Source organism: Triturus cristatus, chromosome 7 (assembly GCF_964204655.1).
Source record: "Triturus cristatus chromosome 7, aTriCri1.1, whole genome shotgun sequence".
Classification (NCBI taxonomy): Eukaryota; Metazoa; Chordata; class Amphibia; order Caudata; family Salamandridae; genus Triturus; species Triturus cristatus.
In genome coordinates this window covers 935,495,522-935,520,916 of record NC_140590.1, presented here as the reverse complement: position 1 = coordinate 935,520,916, position 25,395 = coordinate 935,495,522, and the positions used below count along the sequence as shown (strand labels likewise).

Sequence of the window (25,395 nt, the reverse complement as noted above, 5' to 3'; positions counted from 1 at the left end):
GGTGGCAGGGAGATCTGGTGTGCTGTGTGAGACGCGACCACATCTGCCGTTTGTTCTGTCACTGTGTTTGTTGATTGGCATGGTTTGTTCTGTCACTGCGTTTGTTGGTTGGCAGTTCGTGTTCCTTGATCTTCACGATGTGACACCGAACACTTGGTGCATGCCTCTCTTAGCTGGGGTGAATTGTGGTACTACACACGTGACGTCAGCGTGTGACACAGTTCCTTTCACATCCCATGCCCCCTCTGTTGAGGGATTTGTGAGTTCCAGTTGTTTGGGAGTCTGGCAGGTGGTGCGGAAGACCAGCCTGCGTGAATGTTCTTATAATTTGCATCCTGTGGAAAATGTCATGAATTTCTCCTGTAGATTCGAGGTATAACACACAGACCTCAGACACCAGCTGTGTTAAGTGTGTTACTGATGGAATGGTATTGTCTCCTTCGACCTCTCTATGCTGTAAACCCGTCTTTTATGTAGTGGATGGTACTGGCAGGTGGTTACTTAGGTACCCATAGGTGTGAGAGATCCTGTGAAACCGGTGTTTAGTGGGACGTGCCACGGCGGTGCTGTTTGCTCGTTTCCCGTCTGTACTGTAGTGCTAACAGGGTCAGAGGAGTAAAGTGACACGGACAGTACGACAAGCTTAGACCTCCCTGGACGGTTATGAAAGGCTCAGTGGCGTTAAGTCGGTGAAGGGTGACATTTTAAGTCTTATCCGGAAATATTACCGCTTTGTACCGTTACCGGCAGTGCAGCGGTGTGATAGGTGAACCCATGAAGGGGGTTGTTATTAACAGTACCATTTTCTGTACAGCCTCAGAAGGTCCGTCGGCGCTAAGTTAGTAAATGATGACAGTGTCTGTTTTCTAAGTATATACCGCTGTGCGCCGCTACCGCGAGACTCGTGGTGCGTGTTACCGCTGTGTACAGTGCCCTGAGGGTCAGCGGTGTGAGGACGGTGAAGGGTGATATTGACAGATCTGTTTGCTTATACCGCTCTGTACAGGGACAGGGTGATCGTCGATGTGAAGGTGTAGAAGGGTGATATGAATTACACCGTTTCCTTATATCGTTCCGGAGTAGCGTGCTACTCGCCGACAAAGCGCTTCGACTTCTCGTCAGGGGTAGTAAGCTCTATATAAATGCAATTACAATACAATACAGTGACGGGAGGGATCAGGGTGTGTAGGCGAAGTAGGGAGGTATGGACACTGCTAGTTGCTTACACCAAGCAGCACAGGTAGTGAATGGTCGGCTTTGTTAAAGCAGGTCAGGGGGGACTGACAGCGCTGTTTTCTTGAAGCGCTCTATACAGACAGGTGAGTCGTTTGTGTCTTGTGCGCGCTTTTCGTTGGGAGCTTGTGGAACTGTGGCCCTCTGTTCCCGGCTGCCACATAAATAACTTTAAACTGAAGAGGTCTTGAACGAAGAAGCGCTGTTCTCTGCGAACACTTCAAGAATGTTCTTTGGCGCTATACATGCAGATACGTGAACTCGGAGGACGTGCTCTAGAATACTGATTAAGTCGTCAACAAATACGTTAAAAATCCTTATGGCCATCTAAGTCCACGCTGCAGGTCCCGTTTATATTTATCTTCACCTTAGATAATTTGTGTTTTCCATAACTCTCTCTACCTCACTACTCCACTCTATCTCACTACCTCACTATCTCACAACTTCTCTCTCTCAAAACATCACTACCTCACTCTCTAGCTCACAACCTCACAACTTCACTCTCTCTCACTCACTACCTCAATCACTCTCTATCTCACTACCTCACTCTTTCTATCTCACTAACTCACTTTCACTCTCTCTTTCACTACCTCTCTCTCTATCTCACTACATCACAACATCACTCTATGCTTATATATCACTACCTCACAACATCCCTCTCTTTCACTACCTCACTCTCTCACTACCTCACTCTCTCTTTCTCACTACCTCACTCTCTATCTACCTCACTCTCTATCTCACTACCTCACTCTCTATCTACCTCACTCTCTCTCACTACCTCACTCTCTATTTCAATACCTCACTCTCTCTATCTCACTACCTCACTGTCTCTCTGCTAATGCAATAGGTATCACATATGCAAAAAAAAAAGCTAATGCCAATAGAAATGACAATGCCATTTATTTAGGGATACAAAAATGATAAAAAAAATAATGAGCAATACCAATAGCTCTACCTATAATATTGCCGAGACCATTGCATTGTAAATGCTTGTTACTTTTGCACCTCTGTATTTCTGCACGACTAGAATTGATATTGTTTTTAAATAACTGTAACAAAAATAACCCTGTTGCAATTCCACACATACTTGAGTTTTATTAACATGTTATATTTTCTCTTTTATTTCGGAAGCCATATTACTGTATTGTGGAATATGCAACGCCATTGGCATCCTTGCGTGAAATGTCAAACCTATCCAGTGCAGCGTTTAGCAGCGAAGATCGCGTCCAACAAGCAAAGCTCTTCTATCGGACTTTAGAAAACATTTTGGAAACATGTCTGGAACCTGAACACAGAAATTTGTGTAGACTGGTTGTTTATGACGGTAAATACTTCCTTCCATTTCACAAAAAAACGTGTTTAGTTTTTTTTTTCAGAAAACTCTTTTGCTTGTCCCCCTCCCCTTCATGTAGAACGATGGACGATTGCAGTTAAGCATTTTTTGCCATGCTATTTTACTTTCTTTTTTTTAGTTATCGTACACTTGAGGTGCCACCAAATTTTTAATGACTGAAAAATAGATGGTATAAAAACAATTATAAAATTCTTTCTTCAGGGAGATAATCTTACAATAATTGTATTAATAATGTTTTTGGTTAAGAAATTCAAGCTAGGAGTGCAAATAAACACATTTGCGAGGGCAAGCTTTCCAATCCTGATTCATAGAATCAGGATTGGTGGCAATATACTCATGTAATGAGATTTTAGAATTTGTCAATTCTGCCAAAATACTAGAATTTTTGCATTTGCAGATTTCGGGGAAAGGTGGGTTGGAAAGTTTTTGGGCTTTATTTGGAGATCCTGTTTTTACAACCAGGTAAACAACCAGAAACACAGGCTCTGTGAATTTTCATAGCCCATATAGGTAGCTTTCTATCTTGGAAATTCTCTGAAATGTACTATTGGTGAGGGAGCCAAACCCCAATAATCACCCAAACCCCAATATTTCGATCACCTGAATTTTCACTCAATCAATTTGGCTCCAGAATATCTAATAGATCTAGTGGTTAGAGACTACACTTCCCATTAAACAATATACATTTCCGCAGAAAAAACCTAAATAAACGAGGAAGCATTAATAATTGAGTTCTAGATAAAAACAATAAGGTAAACATAGATTTATTACAGAATTACTAATAAATGTGGTACAGAGAAAAATGTATGAGTTGGCATAATGGTCAATATACAGTAATACAAAGTCACAAAACTTAGACCCAATTATTCGAGTCTAGGCAAAATTCCAAGTCAAACCCATGAAGAGTACTAACAGCATCGCCATAAGAAAATCTAAGTCAAATGGACATAGTCTCAGGGAAAAAAATTAGAACTCTCCCTAGAGGCAGCTATAAAAATGACCCCCATGATTCCAAAGCCCAGGAGTTTTTATACACAAATTACACAGCCTATTAATAGATTCTGCAAATTCAGCATGGTAGATCATGGTAAAGTTCGCATTGGCAAATCAGAAACAGCAAAATACTAAACTAAATATTTAGTACTAACCCATTTCTTAAGGTAAGAGAAATCTTCCACCTACTCTCTCAGCAACTGCACTCCAGAGATGTTCAGCACAAAATTAAACATTATTTAATCAGTGACTCATAGAATTAGCATACCTTCAGCGGAACATCCAGCAGAAGTCCTTGAATATGATAATTTGGGTACACGATGAAAGCTTCTTTCACAATACACACTTCCTAACACAGTTGTTCATCCTTGAATCCTTGACGTCATTCCCTTGATCCACAGAAACAAGAGGGGGGATGGTTTGCAGCAGAACACTGATTGGGAGGGGGAATGAGCAGGAGCAATCCGAGTAGAACACCAGAAACTGAATCCACATTCAAATAAATGGCTTCTCACATGAAAATGTGGCAAAACTACTTCACAGTATTAATGACATTTCAAAGTGACTCAGTAAATTCATTTCAAGTGCAACATCATTGATTCATCAATTATGACTCTATGCATCATTAAAATCGGCAATTTAAAAAAATAATTTTCTCCCAATATTACACATTTGCACCTTTGGAAAAAATGTCTACATTGGCAGGGGAGTAGCATGTGTGTTTGCACAGTAGAGGTGGTTGAAGGAACAGATATGTGTGTTTGATGACGGTCTAGACGGATCAGTACCTCCATGGGCAAAAATATTGTTGCCATGGAGAAAGCAAGGTAATGTGCTAATGCAGATTTATATCAAACTTATATTACACTTCCACATGCAAAGGTTTTCCATTTGAGTACTTCTGTAAAACTATAACTATTATATTCTGAACATTCTGGTACCTGGAGACTTTTCAAGATGAGTTTGATCAACCAAAAATGCCCAGCCACTCATCCATACTGAACCACCATACTACAGAGACAATCCATGAACTAATTGGACTCATCAACTTGGAGCACCAAGACCTACCTCAAGTGTATCTAATTAGGTCTCCTACCCAACCCCACACAGCCCCCCACCAGATCACAGCAGGGATGCAGTCTAATAGGCTCGGCCCTGCATAAAAGACGATTGTCGTAAACTCAGCTGTCCACCTAACCACGTAGGAGGGGCAGAGTCATATACACATATTCACCCTCCATACAAACACCCTCACCCTAGAATAGACCCAGGTTAGGCACCGGAAGGTCCAACCTACACCCACCCAGAGTGGTCCACCAGAAAGAACAACGTGAGGAGGCAACCCCAGGAAATGTCTCAAACCTTAGACACTCCCATTCCAATCATCTTGATCACAAAATCAACTAGATAGCAGGAGCTAAAAATCAACAGTACAAACGCAAGTGTGGCCTTACTAGCTCTACAAGATGCATAGATGCAAATACATTATGTGTCATCACCCACCCACAAAATACCATCTCCCATACAGGGTCTCCAACTCAGTCATGGATATCCTTACTAGCACCAAATGACACTCTTCGATCTAAGAGAGCACACTGTCAACTATCCACATAGGTCTTTGAAGCCCTGCTACAAGCCTATGAGGAAGCCACACAGCCTCGCACAATGCCGACTTATGACATACCAAATGTTGCTAGCAACAACACAAGGCGGCCACGTCTGACAGTACAAATGGCAAACCATGAGAACCTGATTTCAACCCTTCTTATCCATGACCATGCAACCAAGCCCCCTGAGACATCACTGAAGAGCATGTTGCACAACTCCAGATTGGCAACCAAACATGCCACCAACCGAGTTTAAGCTAGCCTATGCCACAAACTTGACAATATATGCCTTACTGAAATGTGGTTAAATCACTTTTCCACCCCCATATGGACATCCTAGTACCCTCTAATTTCACCATCAAACGCCTAGATCTTCGGCAGTGGTGGGGGGGGGGGGGGGATGTTTGCAGTCAAATAATGGAAACAATTACAGTACACTCCCTGCTTCAACCAAACACCATTTTTGGGGGGGCTTCAACCTCTATTGAAACGGAGCAGAAGCCATACAGGTATTGACTCTAAAAACATCCTCTCTGATCAAAACCTTGTGCAAGCCTGCACCAGCCCAATACACACCCAAGAAGCTATGCTGGGCCTAATCAGATCCAGTGAAGGAGCCCTAAGCATTGAATCTGTCAACCCAGTGGATTAGTCCGACCATCACCCAATCATCTCCCACATTGCAGCATGCACAGAAAGCAAAAGGCCAAGAGATCAAACACTGGATATGAGATACCCAAAACATGAACAGGTGCAATCTATACTCTCTGCGTTAGAGGGAACTTCACGTCCCCAAGAGAATTAAGGAGCTTACAAGAACTGAGCACTACAACCAATCAATGATAGACACCAAGGAAGTAGTAACCCCACTCCGCCTCAAAAAAATTAAAAACAAATTGTTCCCCTATGGTACAACCAAAACCTAAATCAAGAAAGGAGGAGACTCAAACGAGCAGAGAGATTATGGTTGCACAAACCCCCATCAATGCATGTAAAATAGCCTTGAGACCTAAGAAATACCTACAAAAAGTGCATATGGCATGCCAAAGCATCATTCTTCAGATCCCAACTATATAATGCCAGAAACCAGTCTTGTACACTCTTCAAAACTGACAAACAATAAAATGGGACCCAACAATACCAATGTGATCAGTAACACCCCAATGGTGAACTATGAAGCATTCTCAACCTTTTTTTAGGACAAAATTACCAAAATTGAAAACTCAATTGCTATAGACAGAGCAACGTTAAGGGAAAATATCAGCACACACACTTCGCAACTGGAATTTTCTACAAAAGGGAAGTCTCAGACTTTAGACTTTAACCAGCCCATTAAGACAAAAAATTAGGCAACATAAAGCAAATTCAAAACCCTAAATGAAACTGAGATCCTTAAGATCATTTTATTTATTTATTTGAAATGTTTTATATAGCGCTGGCTCGACCCGGGGGTATCAGAGCGCTTTACATGTGCACACACAAGATTACAGGACAAAGAACGGATTGTTCAATATCAAAGCATTAGACCGGTAATATAAAAGCAAGTAAAGTCAAACTGAAATGAGCCAAGGGCAATATACATGAAAAAAAGGCACTCAACGGAGGTCTATTAAAACATAGTAACAACAAAGCAGATACATTTACATAGAGAGTGACAGAGGGAGAAAAAAAGATTCTGGGCTGCGGGTGAGGCATAATTAGGTAAGAATAGATGAGGGTAACCAAATTGGGGTAGAGGGGGGAAACGGTCGACCAGGAGGGATATAGGAGGAGGGAGGTAAGGGAAGTAGATGGGGGTGAGGGGATAGAAAAGGGGGGGTTGGGGAGGAGTGCACAGGGAGAGAGAAAAAAGAGGAGAGGGGAGAGGTGAGAAAAGGAGTGAAGTAGAGGAGGATAACGACAGGGGAGGCAGAGTGCAGGGTCAAATGCCAGGATAAGGACCCCAGTATTTGCTGAGAAGGTGCAGTTTGAGTTCTTTTTTAAAGCCGATGTAGGAGGGATTACAACACAACTCCTTGGGGAGGGCATTCCAGATGTTCGGCGCGTTTCCTGAGAAGGAGCGAGATTGAGTGGTTTTCTTTTTGAATAAGGGGGGACGAGGAGGAAAGTGTTAGTGCTCCTCATCGGCTGGAGCCACCCGTTTTTTTGAGTTTATTTGTGAGGTACAACGGGGCATTCTGGTGTAGAGCTTTATGCGTGATACATGCTGTCTTGTAGGAGGATCCTACCTTCAACGGCGAGCCAGTTAAGGGCCTTCAGGGCAGGGGAGATGTGGTCAAAACGGTTATAGTCAGTGATAAGCCTGGCTGCTAAGTTGAGCATAGATCTGAGTGGGGCTAGGTGAGCTTGAGGGGTTCCTGTGAGGATAGCGTTACCATAGTCAATTTTAGAGAGTACCAGGGATTTGACAACCCGTTTGAAGTCTTCAGGTGGAATGAAGGGTTTGATTTTCTTCAGATGACGGAGAGTGAAGAGAGCTCCTTTAGCAGAGTTTTTTATGTGGTCGTTAAGGGTTAGATTTTTGTCATTGATAATACCAAGTCATTTCACTGAATTGGACAAAGAGAGCGAACAGTTAGGTCAGAGATCCAGGTTTGGATGGGGAGCCTGTTGTTTTTAGGAGAGAAGAGGGTGACTTTTTTTTTTGGGTTAAGTTTGAGATGATTGGAGTAGAACCAGGATTGGATCTTTTTCAAGGTATGGTTGAGATGAAGTACATCGGAGTGGGACCTATTTTGATTGATTCCCGCTTGTTTCAGAATGAGGGTATGGGGTTTCATGAAGAGGTTAAAGAGAGACGGGGAGAGAATAGGGCCTTGAGGACACCTAGCGAGACAGGTGAGGGGTTAGATAGGCAGTCGTTAATTTTGATCTGTTGTGTTCTGTGTTGGAGAAATGAGGTGAACTATTTAAGGACCTGTCCGTTAAGGCCAAACCGGGCCTTGAGCTAGTTGAATAAGGAATTGTGGTTGACTGTATCAAAGGCAGCCGAAAGTTCAAGGAGAATGAGTAGGCAGGATTCACCATTGTCAAGGGAACAATGGATGTCGTCGATTATATTTAGCATGGCGGATTCAGTGCTGCAGCCTTTTCTGAAGTCAGATTGCAAGGAGTCCATAAGGTTGAAATTGTTAATGTGTTTATCCAATTGAAGCAAAGCACATTTTTCAAGGGCTTTGGAAAGAAGAGGTAGGTTAGAGATAGGGCAGAGATTGTTCAGGTCATTTGGGTCTGAAGTGAGGTTTTTAGGAATAGGCGTGATTTGACAGAGTTGAAGGGAGTCAGGGACACCTCCTGTGGCGAGGGAGGTGTTGATGATAGTGGTCCAATAAGGGGCAATAATGTGGTTGAGATTCTGGAAGAGACTAGAGGGGAGAGGGTCTTTGGTGTGTGAGGTCGGCTTAAGTTTGGCGATGATGTTAAAGACTTCGAGCTCAGTCACAGGGTGGAAGTTAGTCCAGGATGCATTGTTTTTCAGTTTCACAAGGGGAAGGCTGGATTCTGGAGGGGTTGTAGCGTGTAGGTGAGTGGAATAGTCAGGAGGTAGAGACGGGATGGGAGGATCGTCAAATGTAATGTTAGTGGCAAAGGGGGGATTGGGTGGGATCTGAGTTAGGTGGAAGGACTGATCAATTTTTGGCGATTTTATCCGAGAAAAAATTGCTAATTTCCTCACATCTATTAGTTGAGGCAGTAAGTTTAAGGGGGGCTGTGGTCTATTTTTGGCATGATCTAGTTGTGTTCTCTTGAAAATGTGTTTTTTATAAGTAGATCTGGCAGCACGGAGACAGGCAAGGTGAGCGGGGGAAGGGTGTTACCTCCATGTTCTTTCAGTCAGTCTAAGTGAGCGTCTTTCGTCATTGAGGTCAGAGTTAAACCAAGTGTTGTGTGGAATGGTTCTTTGTTTCTTTAGTTTGGGAGGGGCTAGGAGGTCTACGACCTCATTGACGGTCCTATTGAAAAGCTCAGTGAGCTCATTGGCGTCTTGAGAGGTAGAGGTGAGGAGAAGTTGAGCTTGTAGCTTAGACTCAAGTTCGCCAGGAGGGATTTGATTAAGATTTCTGGTCCATTTCCTGGGTTTGTAATTTTTAATAGGGGGGAGGGGAATGGATTCGATCTTGAACAGGATAAGATGATGGTCAGACAAGTCGATGGCGAGGATGCTGGAAAGGGAGGCCAAGTCATTATTGGAAATGATGGCATCGAGAGTGGCACCTTTGGTGTGGGTGGGCAAGTGACATAGTTGAACAAGGCCATTGATCTCTAGAAGATTGCTGAGGTGGCTGCCTGTGGGGTCAACAGAATTGTTCCAGTGGATGTGAAAATATCCTAGGAAGAGATTTTTCGCGTTGGAGAGTGAGGATTGAGAAAGAATGTCGGATAGTTCATCAGCGAAGGGTAGAGGATCACCCTGAGGGTGGTAGATATTATGTAGGCAAATTGGGGGAGAACCCTGTATAGTGAGTTCGGCGCCAAGATATTCAAAGGTTAAGTGGTCAGTATTTTTAACACAGGAGACTTGAAGTTCATTTTTATAGATAACAGCTATGCCACCTCCTATTCTGTCTGGTCTGTCTTTCCTAATGATAGAGAAGCCAGGGGGGGTGAGTAGGTCAAGGATGGTCGTCGAGTTGTCATTAAGCAAGGTTTCTGTAAGGAAGGCAATGTCGATGGTTTCACTGAGGATGGTTTCTGATATTTCGCTTGCATGTCGGACAGCCGAGCAGCAGTTAACGAGCATGCAGGAGAGGGGCTTAGGGTTGGGTTTGGTGGTAGGGCACGAGTGTTTGGTGGTAAGTTGAGCTGGGGGTCTAGGTGAAATTGGAGAGGAGGGGATTCTGCTTGTTCCCAAAATCACTGGGATGCTGGAATAAGGGAGGGTATGAACAGGGATCAGGGGTTTGGGAAGGTAAGAGTTGCATACGTCCGTAATGACAGAAGAGGAGAGGCCGTTCCTAGCGGGGCCTAAAAGATCTGGTGCGAAGGGGAATAGTTTTCCAACGGGTGGTGGAAGTGAGGCAATAGCAGGTGGAGTCATTATGATTGAGGAGGGTCTTGGTGTTAAGGGCGTTGAAATCCTCTCTGAGTCTTTTAAGTTCCGTCTGAACGGTTGAGAGATTAAGTTCAATGTTAGAAAGTGTCAGAGCAATAAGATTGAGTGTTAGCTCGGACGACGAGGAGGGGGGAGAAAGGGGGTTCAATGTTGGGCGGAGACGCAAGTCTGATGAGAGGAGGGGGGGAGATGCTGTGGGGGGGTCAGAGGAGAGCTAGGGATGTTGGATGTGGAGGTGGCGGGGTCAATCATGTAGATAGGCCGAGAAGCCAGAGGAGAAGATATGATGGAGAGAGGGATGGAGGGGGAAGTTACAGCATTATGAGGGGGGGGGTGAAATTCAGCGGTGGAAATATTGGTGCGGGGGGGAAAGAGTCGGAAGTACTGGGACAGGGGGACAGGACTTAATTGCATCCGCTTGCGTGGGGAGAGTGTAGTTCAAAGAGGGTGCTATAGGCGCAGGGGGGGTGAAGGTGGAAGTTAAGGGTGAAGGGGTCTGGGAGTTGTAGAGAGGTTAGAGGTAGTGAGATGGGTTTGAGGGTGTCGGTCGTTAGATACGGTGTGAATTTGGGTGATGGTGTGCACAGTTGGGGTGCCTTGTGGGCATGGGCTCAGAGCCATGGGGGGGGAATACCAAGAGGGAGTCAGACAATTGGGAGGAAGAGGGGTTGGGGGCTGGTTTGGATAGATGGTCTGCCAGGGAGCTGTAGTGGTGGTCAAATATGTTGAGGTGGTGTTCAGATGCTTGAATGAGAATGTTACCGGATTTGAATATGGAGATGTCAATTTCTCAGAGAAAAGGTAGGGATGGGGAGGTAGATAATTTGAAATCTTATGGGATTTTGTTGGTTTTAGTGACTGAAAGATGGCCCAGGAAGATGCTTTTCCATTTGGAGGTGCGTTTTGAATAGAAAATCAGGTTTGTTTTTATGGGGAGGTGAGGCTATGGTAGGTATCAACTATAAGAGTTTCGGGGTGAGGAGTCAGTAGTTTAAGTATTTCTTGCCATTTGTGGTTAGATTGGAGGGGTATACAATGTTCCAGGAATTCTTTGGACTGTGGGGGGAGGGGCATGCATAATCCAATAAAGCAAAACAACCCCGTAAGAATGCTGGGAGCGATTGTATGATTGATCGCATTGATTACCTATTAGTCGAATGCGAAGAAATGTTATCTCCCATTGGGCCGGCCCCGTCCCGCCCTTCAGTGGGGGCCCCCTTGGCTCTAAACCAAAGCTCCTAAAGCCTATCCCCTCAATGTTTAAGAAGCCTGCTACCCGTAGTAGTAAGCGGATTCAACCCGTCCCTAATGAAACAGTCATTAGTGTGACTAGGTACCTAGTTCCATCTGAAACCCATAATGAAACCCAAACTGCCCCTGAGTGTGGGGACACCGGCCTCCCACTTAGTAACAGGTTTGCACCTCTTCAAGGTCAGAGTGGCATGAGAGAGATAGCTGGGAGGGGTTCTGTGACACCTGGGGTGGGGACAAGAAGGGTTGATGGTAGTGTCTCCCCCCTGTGAAGGGCCATTTCTGTATGACTCTTCTGCTCTCAGAATTATAATCGAAGTGGGGGCGGAAGTTAGTGCGTTGAAATTAGCCATAAAAGAGCTTACAGGTGTGGTCAATCTTCTCTTAGATAAAAGTGTAAGCAAAGTACAGCCCCCTGCCTTGCCCTATAGCCGGTGTGTTACCCCATTCTCTCTAAGGCAAACAGTCTTAACTCAAATCCAACCAAGAGCTACTACTGCTAACTCTAATGATACTCCAACAGAAGCAATTGCCCCCAATGACTCATCTGGGGCCCTAAGATACAAGTCCCGACCCTTGAGGGGCACACCAACGCAAAGGTGTCCTCCTCCTACATCTGAACATCCATCTATGTATCCCAGGGGTGCCCATTCCCATAACATATCCCAGGGGGTTAGTGAACGTGCCGCATTTCCCCCCCAAATGCATTTATATGATAAATGCCCCAAAACTCCTGTCCAATCAAAGGCATGACGAGGAAGATTCACTTATAAATAAATCCATTCATTGGATCCGTCATGTGAGAGGCTGCCGTTCAGTCATAAGAGAAGATATCGTAGGAGCTAGAAGGCTCACCCATCTTAGCAACCATATGGATTGTATTGAACTGCGTTTGATTGATGGGATGGTGGCACATAATCTGATAGCCATGGATGCCAGATTTAGCTCCCCTATATCCACACTTATTCAATTCAAGTATTGTTTACCATCAAATCTGCCATTTGCTACTGTCCGTCCCCCTGTAACCCATTTGGGTAGAGATTCCTCCCTAGCAGCCAATGACTGACTCGCACTCCTCAACAACCACGTATGCCCAAAGTCACCAACACCAAATCTCCCAAACTCTCGGTCCTCTCTTGTAGACAAATGCGCACTCTCTGCATCTTATTCTATAACCAGCTCGTCTAACGATATCCATACCCCCATAGTGCTTCCTTCTAGTGACAGCAGGACGTCTACAGTAGTAGTTTCCCTGCTCAAGAATGTCCACCTGCATGTGTCAGCAGGGAATCCCCCAGTTGCTCTACCACTTAATCCTTCTAACAGCCTAGAAGAGGGTTGCACACTCTGATTATTATCATGGAATGTGGCTGGGGTAAGACCCAAACTGTCCCTCTCGCATTGGATCAAATTTGTCAAAAGTTTTGATATTTGCATACTGCAGGAGACATGGAGTGCCTCTCCTGTTTATGTCCCTGACTACGTAACCTTTTTTCGTCCAGCATCTTCAAACAAAGCATGTCGGCCAGCCGGGGGGTTGGCAACGGTAGTTCTCTGAATGTGCAATAAAGTGCAATCCTAATTGTACTTTATTGCACTTGCCGAGAACTACCGTGAGTTAGCGCAGACATTTTGGCTGTGCAACTTAAAGGTCAGAATGGCGCCCTGTTTGACATCTACAACGTCTATGCTAGAGGCACCAGGGTGGATGATTTAGAGGCGCTTTTGGATGAAAGGGCCTCCCAGCGCCATTAATTGTAGCCGTTGACTTTAATGTCAACTTTGAGCCTTTGGAAAGAGAGGATATCTGCGGGGCTAGAGAGGAGGATGTGATGTGATACGGTTAGTAGGAGTGCTAACACCTTCAACAGGACCAATAATACGAGCCGTATAGATTATTTTCTGGTGGACCTCAAAATATGGCACATAGTGGTTGAAGCGATCACAGTTTCCTGCAACTCCTGGGAGGATCACCCTGGGTGGGTCTCTCTAACCCCCCAATCCTGTCTTAATCTCTAAGGAGTTACTTCGAATCCGATAATAATCGACGGCTCAAATGGCCCCAGGTAGCCATGGATGATGGCAAGCTCGAGCTATCAAACAGAATCTGCTGTCATCCACAACAGCAATCCGTAGCTTAATGTGCCGTGCGGGCTGGACGAGATTTTAGCCTGCCATACTGGTCTCTTTGAACAGCTAGCGAGTTACTTTACTGAACCTTACTGTACATCTAAACCTGCCTGAAGCCAAGCTCCCTGGTGGCCTGGTTTAATAAAGAGTGTAGAGCCCTTAGAAGACAACTAGCCCAGGCCAATCAGATTGAATAACATAGCCCAAGTGAGGGAGTTGAGGAGATTGTACAGTGGATATGGATGATGTTCAACAACTCACTGGGTCGTCCCTCATGACATCTTTACCTTTGAATATAAAGAAATCCTCTAAGGTGTCATTGATATGGCCGCAATGCTCTCCAGCGATTGAATGTCAGACTACTGTGATTAAGTCATTTTACTCTCCAGCAGATGGCGAGTCATTTCAATCATAGGTGGTTTCCACTTTCATGCATCAATACACTTGTAATTTTGAGTTCTTTGACCACCTTGAACCGTCTGTACGATTTTCCGGGGCTTGAATCTAACAGTAACACCCCGTATAGTCAACAATTGGGTCCATATTGTTGGTCTAGTCTGATACCTTAATATATATTTTAATATACATTCTTTTACACCATTTGTTGCGCACTAAGAAAGAAGTACTACACTTCCCATGATGACTTAGGCGACCTAGTACGACTTTGTTTTGGCACCGGTCCTTTCCAAAGCTATTTACTTATGCACTAGATGGTGACTACTACAATTCCCATGACCACCGGGGGTATACGTAATGACGTATATACGTAATGACGTAATTTCGTCATCAGGACGTCCCGGTACACGTTGTTTTGAGAACAGAGATCCCGGGTAAATAAAAAGTCGACATCACCTTAGTCGAATACCTCCCCTACTGGCTCGGCAGCCGTTTGAGGTACCGACGGATAGGTAAGACGTGAAGCATTCATTCGATTACCATGGGAACCCTTATTCAAACTTTACAAATTTTTAAGTCAGCACGCTTGTTTGTTTGTATTTTTGTCTGAGTTGGTTACGGGGAATTGCCACTGACCTAGTTTTACGGCTTGGTCGTTCGTCTGACTTATTCGACATATGTCGGTTCCCTGCATTAATAGTACCAACTTTATCCAATATTCCTCTGGCTCTTCATTATGTGTAATACAACTCTCTGTATATATACAATTGAGCTCATAAACTACCGTCTTTCTACAAAGTCACCATTATGACGGCCTGGATACTGCACTCACATAGGGCAGAGCTTCTATCCGTAGGCTGACCCCCCTCTGTTTTCTCAGCCTTGGTTTTTAGGATAAGCGTATTTCACATTGAGGTATTGTTTAAATCTTAACTCTGGACTATACCTCTTATTTTCCTTAGAGCGGTGCCTCCTTTAGCCTGAGCAGTTGCCAGGTGAGGTGAGGCTCATACCCAGAATCATTCGGGTAAGTGCTAAACAAAAAGCATCTTAATTTCTTGATACGATGCATTTACTAATATGTTGCTTTTCCATAATTGAATAATATTTCTTGTGCATCTCGTGACCTATAACACATTGCTGTACTTTCCTGTTTACTTTTCATTGTGTTTTGTTTTCACTTTAATGGGTAATTTCTCCTAGACCTAGTAAAGGTTCAGGTTGTATGATTTACCTTTTTTTCACTTAATATGCAGTAGCTTGTCGTGGTCCTGACGAAAGCTGGGGTACAAATTACCTATATGCTGAAACATGTAGACCAGATCCAACACAGTTATTTGTTTAAAACTGTCACAGCACTGTTTTTAATTTGGAATCAAGGCAGCACTCAAATAAAAAATCTTTTTGTGCCTTGTTTTCCAATTTTACTCATCAAATTTAGTTCACTTGCACTGCACACATCACCCCATATCATTTTGTAGATGGGTTCCTTTCATTGGAGCAACATATCTATGGTTGCATCTGGGATAATCTCTTAACCTCTATCAATGTTCATCTGGTGATGGATGGTTTTTTGAGAAATCCCTGGTTTCCCAAATGATGAAGCGAGCCACTTCTAGTGGGTGATGGGAACCTTTTTATGCATATATAGATCTTCAATGCATATGTATCCACTGTGATATTTTGACACAAACATTCTGTTATAGTAATTGGGGTACAGCACTTCTCTGGGTCATTTGATTTGGCAGACTCACAGTTCTTTTTTTGTTGGATTGTACAGTGAGGCCTGCGATAGGAAGGACTCGCAAAAGTTCTGGCTCCTTGTTACCCGGGGGGGGGGGATTGTAACAGGCCTCCACCACCTACTAATAACATCTCGATCGTGGCATGGTACGACCATTTCTCTCAATTATACTCTGGGCCCTGTGCACAAGAGGAAGGAGACCCCAATCATGGCTTTGCCTCTGCCATAGTAGTAGATTTTTTCCCCTTAAGCAAAATTAAGACCTGCATGTCTTCTATCGCAAAGGCATTCCGGGTGACATGTTTGTACATGACAGTGAGAACTGGGCAAACTATATTTGAACTTTAGCTAATGCAAGTGCTAAGGGGGCCCAAATTCCAGAATCCTGGAAGGAAGCAGAGGTGATCCCTATGTTTAAGAAAGGTGACAGATCTCTGCCCTGCAATTATAGACCAATCAGTCATATAGACTGTATCCAAAAGGTGTTTGCCCGAGCTCTCGTCCTAAAGGTCCAATGCTGGATGGAAGACTGTAACATCTTGTCACCATAATATGCTGGGTTTAGTCAAAAAACGAGTACCATTTCCCAGGTGTTTCGTTTTTTCCTTCTCATCTGTAAGACAGTGGTCATCGGTCGCAGAAGTGTCTATGTAGCCTTCATCGACCTTAAGACCCCTTTAATCTCGTCCCTAGGAATAAGCTCTGGCAAGTATTAAATGATATGGATCTCCCCCCTAGAAATTCTCTCACTCATCATTTGCCTCCATGAAGCAAACCTTGCTATGGTCTGTTGGGGTTGCCAAGGTCAGCTCACTGATCCAATAGAAATCTATAGGGGAGAACGCCAGGGCTATGTCCTGGCACCTGAACTTTTCTCACTTTTTGTTAACGTGTGGTTCAGTATCTTTCAGAGGTTCCAGCGGATGCTCCTATTTTGGGGGGAGATAAAGTGGTAACACTATTGTTTACAGATGACACTCTGTTAGTCTCTAAAATTCCAGGAGGGCTCCAACTACTCCTAGATCGCTTTAAAACATTTTGCGACTCGCAGCGTCTAGGGGGATAATACCTCTAAGATGAAGTGTTTACAGCTTAACTCCCATAAGTCATTCAGAGGCAAAATATAATTTTTGGGGGGGGGGGGGGGGGGGGGGGGGGGTTAGGGTCCCCTTGGAGAAGGTGAGCACATTTGACTATCTGGGTAATACCATCTCAGATGATATTTCATGGAAGCCCCACGTAGCCAAACAAACCGTAAAGCACAGACAAATTGTGGGGGCCTTGCTAAAAGAACATAGTACTTCCTTTAGCAGACTGGTGGCGGCCCCACTCCAGATCTACGAGGCCAAGGCAGTAGGATCAGCACTGTATGGAGCCGAACTGTGGGGTTTTGAGAAGATAGATTCCCTTTTGATCTCCGAGAACAAGTTCCTTAGGTCCCTGGTCTCTCTACCCGCAGCACCCTGTTACATCGGCTAAGGCTGGATCTGAGTAGAGCCACCCTCGCTGAGAAGGCTAAGTTATGCCCTTTGCTGTTTTAGCTGCGTGTGAGGTCTACCCCAGAGCTGTCCTCATATGCTGCTACCCTTAAGGAGATTATGGCACTTGATCGTTCCAGGAAGATTAATTGGATCTATAATCTGAAATCTCTGTTAGGTGCAAAAGGTCTAGAGAGCTATTGGGCCCCAAAGCATCTATCATTGCTGCCTAGTAAAGGACCGTTAAGAAGCAATATTGGGTCTGGGTAATACAGGGCTCTATTACTAGTTCCTCACAGGGACACTTAACCATGGAGTTTATGAACTTTAAATTGACTGGTTCATATGAATACTATTTTGAAATAATGACTACACCCCAGGATAGGAAACTTTATATATACAGTTCAGATTTGGTTACCTTCCTTTGAATTCATTTACTGGCTCCTGGCAACTGATGACAGCGACTAATTCCCAGTTTTGCCCTAACTGTACCACTGTAATAAAATCCATTGCCCATGTCTTTTTTGTTTGTCCCAAGTACTCCTGCCCAAGAAAGAAGTGGCTGAGGTCGATCTGCAAGCATCTGGGCACCCGACACTGCGCCGAAGCTTTACGTATTTTAAGATCGGACACTAGTTCGGCAATTGTTTGCTCTGTCGCTAAGTTTCTGGGTCATATGTGGACAATTAGAAGGCACTTGCTGAAAGTTTGAGATTGCTGTATATGGTTGCCAACCTTTTTATTCGAACAGCTCTATATTGCACCTTTCATTTAATATTGCTGCTATGGTCTATGTTGTTCAGAAATTTTAACCTTTTTGAGTGTGTAAATAACCAGCCAGCATGCCGTCTGAATGGGGATAGACAGTGGCTTTTGCCACCTTGGTGCCAGGTGTATATTTATGCTTGTTGAACTCTATTATGAACTGTAGACATAGCCACGATTGGTATTTTATAATATGTTTTTAGTGTATTTTTTATGGCTTAAAATTGTTCGGTGTGTAATTCACTGTATTTATACTTTTATGGTCTACGACCGAAATAACGTTTTATTTAGATTTTTCTTCAGATTCTTCAAATCATTGACATTGCATTACAGTATTTAATAAATAAAGTTAGTTAATATAAAAAAAAATTACATTTCAGAATTTGCAAACTCAGTCTATTCTTACACTATATTAATAAGACTTTCTGCATACTTTCAACCTAGTTTAGTGCAACACTTATTTCGTTTAAATTCAACTTACCTCCAGGGAATTACGTTAAAATATGTTCGAGGCATGTGGGCTGCTGAATTCATATCTGTGCATAGATCGCCGCCTAGTGTTGGGTCCGGATGTTTGCACGTTGTTGTCCTGGAAGAGTCTTCGAAGTATCCTTGGATAGGTGACTCCTCCCCTGGACTACAGTGCGCATGGGCATCCTCTCCATCCTCAGATTGTTTTTTTCCGCCATTGGGTTCGGATGTGCTATCTTAACTCCAGTTAGGAAAAAGTTAGTAGAGGCCAAAAGGCCTTTAGTTCGCGTCGGTACTGTTCACTCGATCGGTTTCGACCCTACCTGTTAGCTTACTAACTTCGGAAACAACTTTTCGCTTTTTACCTGACCATCGACGACACCGACGATGGAGTCGAGGACACCATTCAAGAGGTGCCCGGTATGCAATGCGAAATATCCCCATATCGACGTCCACCCGGTGTGCAACAAATGCTTGTCGCCGGACCACGACGAATCGACATGCATGGCCTGTGCCCGGTTCCGTTCCAAGAAGACTCTACAGAATCGTCGAGCGGCGAGACTCGAAGCGCAGCACGCGGCACCGGCCCCGGCAGACATCTTCAACGCCGAAGATGTCGAAGAGTTGGAAATCCTACCCTCCAATCCCGGTTCCGAACATGACTCCGGTTCGGACGACGTCGACGAATCACTCTTTCGCAGAGATGAAGACAACGCCGAGGTAGGAGACGACGATGGGGCCTTAGGGGCCGAAGAGAGTAGCTCCAATGACGAGCAAGGCCTACCCGTTCAGACTGACGAGGGCCCAGTGCCACAGTCTATGGCTCCGGTCGAGGGATCGCCTTCGGGCCTTACCCGAGACCTATCCCGCGGTTCTTCGGCCCCGCCCTCGGGCCCGGCCTCGGACGTTCAGCGGCAGCCATTATTACCTACACCGGCTGGTTTCCCTTCTACCAAACCGAAACCGAAAGCTGCACCGGTACAAATGAAACCGAAACCGAAAGTGGCGCTAGTCGGATCGAGGCCTTCCACACCTTCGTCGCCAGCGACACGCATCGGCACCGAGCGCACCAAACGAGACTTCGGTGCCGAACTCGAAGCGGCCGACGCCGGAGTCGGCATTCGGAAAAAGGCCCTCGGTGCCATCAAACCTGCTCGGCTCTCGGCGCCGACGCCATCGACTCCTAAACCAAAGGTCATACCACCTGCTGCGTCTCACGTCGCTGCCACGGCAACACCGAAGCCTCCTGCATCAAAGACGTCGACGGCCATTTCCGCCCCTCGACCCGATGACCCACCGGCGCCGAAAAAGTCCACGGCCGCCTCTACCAACCTGGTGGGCGCTAAGGCCTCGAAAGCGCTTCACGCGCAAACCGTTGCAGCACAAAGCAGCAAACCCCAAGCGGTCCTCCAGGACACATCGGGCTCCGGCCCACTAAAAGCTCAAACAGCCTCTTCGGCGCCAGCCAACATAACTTTTGGTCTGCCGCCATCCACGATCCCGAAAATATTCCAACTCAGGACACGGGTCACCCACACCACGGTTACACCTGCTGAGACGTCTCCATCACGTTACATCGACGCCAACACCGGCAGGATGGTTATCCATGACCGGAGGATAACTTCAGAGCCACCCTTGGACCCTTTAAGGATCCCACTAAAGAGAAAGCTGCCTGTGGACTCCGAACCTGTGCTTTGCGAATCTTTCGACTCGCCCTACCAGGACCCACTATCATTCTCTCCCACACACTCCGACACGGACGCGTTGGCAGACTATATGGATGACCAAGTCCCTTACCACGGAGACATGGACCCTGATGACCAACAGGACCCTGATCAAACTTGGGGCGACCCTGCAGACCCCAGTGCACCTCTAGATGCACAGGACCCACAACTCTACGGAGCGAAAACATCTCCAACAGAGGACACTGCAGCGTTCAACGCTCTTATTGAACGTGCTGCAAATAATCATGACGTGCAGCTTCACTCTGACACCGTGGAAGACGACTTCCTTATGGACACTTTCGCTTCCTCGGAAAGGCATGTAAAGACTCTGCCCATGCTCAAAGGAGTCCTCAAACCAGCCAAGGACATCTTCAAGGAACCCACCAGGGCACGGGTGATAAACCCCAGGATCGACAAAAAGTACAGATCAGCACCTGGGGACCCTACTTACATCAGAGGCCAATTACCTCTCGACTCCATTGTCGTTGCGAATGCTCGCAAGAGGGCACACTCGCAATCAACAGGTGACGCTCCTCCCCCGGACAAAGAGTCCAAGGTTTTAGAGACCTCTGGCAAGCGAGTTGCCTCCCAGGCTGCCAACATATGGCGCATAGCCAACACTCAAGCGCTCCTCGCTCGCTACGATAGAGCGCACTATGATACAATGGAGCAACTACTCCAACATCTCCCTGACCAGTTCAAAGAAGGTGCAGAAATTCTTATCAGAGAGAGACAGCTACTCACAAATGCTTCCATCAAGTGTGCACTAGATGCCGCAGACACGGCGGCCAGGGCCATAAACACAAGCGTCATGCTGCGACGACATGCCTGGTTGCGAATCTCCGGGTTCAAACCTGAGGTGCAAAATTATATACTGAACCAACCTGTCAACCCCGACTATTTATTCGGCCCGGAGGTTGACACGGCCCTTGAGAAAATAAAAAAGGACACGGACACCGCAAAGTCCATGGGAGCTCTCCAGACTCAGTCCTTTCGGAGCAGCTCCTTTCGTCGCCCCGGAAATAGAGGAGCAGGTAGAGGACAGGGGTCACAGCAGACATACAACAAAGGCAATACCCAAACCACCTACGATAAAAACACCCGGGGTGGATATCGTGGCTCCAGTACAAAGGGCAGAGGACGCGGCTACGGCAACACCAGGTCCTCCCCCAAGAACAAGCAGTGACGCCCTCTCCCTTCCTCCCGACCACATAACACCTGTCGGGGGAAGGCTACAAAGGTTCCTGTCCACGTGGAACTCCATCACCACGGACAGGTGGGTCAAAGATATTATCAAATACGGTTACTGTCTAGAACTAACCTCCACTCCACCCACAATACCTCCAAAAAACCGTCCTATGTCCTCAGAGCACTTAACGCTCTTACAGCAAGAGGTGCAAAGTATGCTTCTAAAAGGCGCAATAGAGGTCGTACCCGTCCACGAGCAAGGTACGGGGGTGTACTCCCTGTACTTTTTAATACCGAAAAAGGACGGATCACTCAGACCTATATTAGACCTGAGACCCCTAAACAGATACATTCTTTCCGAGCATTTTCACATGCTCACTCTACAGCAAGTCCTCCCGCTGCTCAAGCAGGGAGACTTTCTAGCCACACTGGACCTCAAGGATGCGTATTTCCACATACCCATTCACCCATCACACAAAAAATACCTCAGGTTCACTGTTCAAGGGCAGCACTACCAGTTCAAAGTCCTTCCCTTCGGCGTGACAACGGCACCAAGGGTGTTTACAAAGTGCCTAGCTACTGTGGCGGCACATCTACGGAGGCAGCACATACACGTCTACCCTTACCTGGACGACTGGCTCGTTCAAGCAAAGTCAGCCCAGCAATGTGCCAGCCACATGTCCCGCACCATTCACCTCTTTCACAGTCTGGGGTTCTCACTAAATTACCCAAAATCCCATCTACAGCCCGCACACGTACAACAGTACCTAGGTGCGACTATAGACACTCTGGCGGCCACGGCTCAGCCCAATTTGGTGAGAATCAACATCATGCAAATGCTGATTTCAAAGTTCAAACCTCAACACTCCCTTCCTGCGCGAGTGTTCATGCAGTTGATAGGCATGATGGCCTCCTGCATCTTCATAGTCCCACACGCGAGACTACATATGCGCCCGCTTCAGGAGTGCTTGGCACGTCAGTGGAATCAGGCTCAAGGACAATTGAAAGACCTAGTGTTGGTGAGCGGTCGGGCATACAACTCTCTGCATTGGTGGAATCCACAAAACCTTTGCAAGGGCCGACCGTTCCAAGAGCCTGTTCCACAAATAGTACTGACAGCAGACGCGTCTCTCCAGGGATGGGGAGCTCATGTACTCCACTACACAGTGCAGGGACTATGGACGACACAACAGAAGAAAATGCACATCAACCTTCTGGAACTGATGGCAATCTTCCTAGCCATGAAGGCATTCAAAGTACATCTGTGCAACAAGGTCGTGTTGATCCGGACGGACAACATGACCGCAATGTACTACATACAGAAGCAGGGAGGGACGCACTCTCCACAGTTGTCTCATCTGGCTCAGAGCATGTGGAAGTGGGCCATTCAGAGGAACATGTTCCTCATGGCGGAACACCTCCCCGGCAAGGACAACCAAATGGCGGATCTGCTCAGCAGACACAGCCACCAGATGCACGAGTGGGAGTTACACCCATCAGTACTCCAGCCGTACTTCCAACAGTGGGGTCATCCAGAGATAGACCTGTTCGCCACAAGCGAAAACGCAAAATGCCAAAGCTTTGCCGCCAGGTTCCCACATCCGCAGTCCCAGGGCAATGCGATATGGATGAACTGGTCCGGCAGATTTGCGTACGCTTTTCCCCCAGCACCGTTGATACCGCTGGTGGCTCGCAAACTCAGACAACACTCCCTCACACTCGTCCTAGTTGCTCCTACGTGGGCACGCCAGCCATGGTACACCACCTTCCTCGAACTTTCCGTGGTGCCGCATCAAAGGCTGCGGATCAAACCCGCGCATTTGACGCAGAACCATGGAGAGATTCAGCACCCAGATCCGCAACAGCTGAACCTGGCGATCTGGCTCCTGAAGTCCTAGAGTTTGGCTACCTCAACCTGCCACCTGACTGTATGGACATCATCAAGGAGGCCAGAAGACCCACTACAAGAGCTTGCTATGCAGCCAAATGGAAAAGGTTTGTTATTTACTGCGGTAATAATGACATTAACCCGCTGGACGCATCCATCCAAAACATCATTTGTTACCTCCTACACCTATACCGATGCAATCTGGCGTACACCTCTATACGTGTCCATTTGACCGCAATATCAGCCTATCTGCAAACCAGGCAGCACCTCTCTCTATTCAGAGTGCCTGCCATCAAAGCATTCTTGGAAGGACTCAAACGAGTCATTCCACCACGCCACCCACCAGCTCCAATGTGGAACCTCAACCTGGTCCTCACACGCCTGATGGGTCCACCCTTTGAACCTCTCCACTCATGCGAGATTCAATTCCTCACCTGGAAAGTAGCCTTCCTGGTAGCGATCACTTCTTTAAGAAGAGTTAGTGAACTCCAGGCACTAACAGTTCAAGAGCCATTTATTCAGGTTCATGCCAACAGGGTCGTACTACGTACCAACCCCAAATTCATGCCCAAGGTAATATCGCAGTTCCACATGAATCAAACTATTGAACTGCCCGTTTTCTTCCAAAACCCACAAACTGTCGCGGAAAGGGCACTCCACACACTAGATGTCAAAAGAGCCCTCATGTATTACATCGACAGGACCAAACCCTTTAGGAAGACAAAACAACTGTTCGTTGCCTTTGCCCCACACCACAAAGGTAACGCCATCTCCAAAGCAGGGATAGCCAGATGGATAGTTAAGTGTATCCAAATTTGTTATCACAAGGCAAAACGCACATTAACTATTCCCCCACGAGCCCACTCAACACGTAAGTTAGGGGCCTCCATGGCTTTTCTAGGAAATATTCCCCTGCATGATATATGTAGAGCAGCCACCTGGTCCACTACACACACATTTACCAAACACTATTGTGTAGATGTGCAATCAAAACAGCAGGCAGCTGTAGGACAGGCTGTTCTCAAAACCCTTTTTCAGACCGCTGCAGCTGGCACTGGTGGCCGCCGCTAATAGAGGGCACTGCTATACATTCTATGCACAGATATGAATTCAGCAGCCCACATGCCTCGAACTGAATATGCTACTTACCAGTATGCATCTGTTCTTGGCATGTAGGGCTGCTGACATTCATATCACCCTCCCTCCTCCCCGGCGCCTGTAGCAGCTGCAGCTCTCAGAATTACTGTAAGCATGGTCATCACTTTCTGTATCTACTCCATCACTGCCACAATGGCGAAAAACAATCTGAGGATGGAGAGGATGCCCATGCGCACTGTAGTCCAGGGGAGGAGTCACCTATCCAAGGATACTTCGAAGACTCTTCCAGGACAACAACGTGCAAACATCCGGACCCAACACTAGGCGGCGATCTATGCACAGATATGAATGTCAGCAGCCCTACATGCCAAGAACAGATGCATACTGGTAAGTAGCATATTCAATTCTGCTCCTCTAGACAGCAGCTCCCAGCCACCATCGCCCTCTAACCTTGAGGAACCATTCCTGAGTTAACCACCTTTTCTAGTTGCTAGTAGCTGCTAATGCCATTTGTCGACTATACATGGCACTGGCATGCTGTATGGTTCCAGGGTACTTTCTTGGGCCTGAGCGCAGCCTTACGGCCAACCCGGCTACACACGGCCAAATGGTGTGCTCAACTGATATTGGCAGCACATGGGGTGTTGGGGGCAGGACCTGACAAAAGGCTGCACGCAGTGGAACTGGCAGCATGTTGGGTGAGTGCAGGACCTGATGTTTGGCCGGGCCCTGCGACCAACACCTGCTGTAGGTGGCCGTAGGGCCTTGCAGATTGGCTGCGTGCGAAGTTTGGCTTTTGGTCCAATGTAAAGTATGATCAAAAAGCCACAGAAATTCTCTGAAAAAAACAAACGTGACGTTATAGTTAGATTAGGTTCTAAGTCCTTAACTTACATTGACATAAAGCTAAGAAAGTCACTGAAAGAACAAAGGTTAAAGTGATGTTATAGTAATAGCTATATTATAGTATTATTAATAATATTAACATATTATTATGGATTTCTCAAGACATAAAGGAGTGC

At 46.1% G+C, this 25,395-nt stretch overlaps 1 protein-coding gene across 13 annotated transcripts in view; it reads left to right on the top strand.

The window, feature by feature from the left end:
* The window catches only part of STING1 (stimulator of interferon response cGAMP interactor 1), a 216,052-nt gene that overhangs the window by 179,731 nt on the left and 10,926 nt on the right, over positions 1–25,395 (top strand). For 10 of the 13 annotated variants that reach the window (XM_085617914.1, XM_085617910.1, XM_085617911.1 and 7 more), the window contains one exon: positions 2,365–2,557. In XM_085617914.1, coding sequence (XP_085474040.1) covers positions 2,365–2,557 — 193 coding nt within the window. Of the gene's footprint in view, positions 1–2,364; positions 2,558–14,979; positions 15,045–25,395 lie in introns of all 13 variants that reach the window. The other 3 variants (XR_014966642.1, XM_085617921.1, XM_085617920.1) reach the window with 1 other exon arrangement.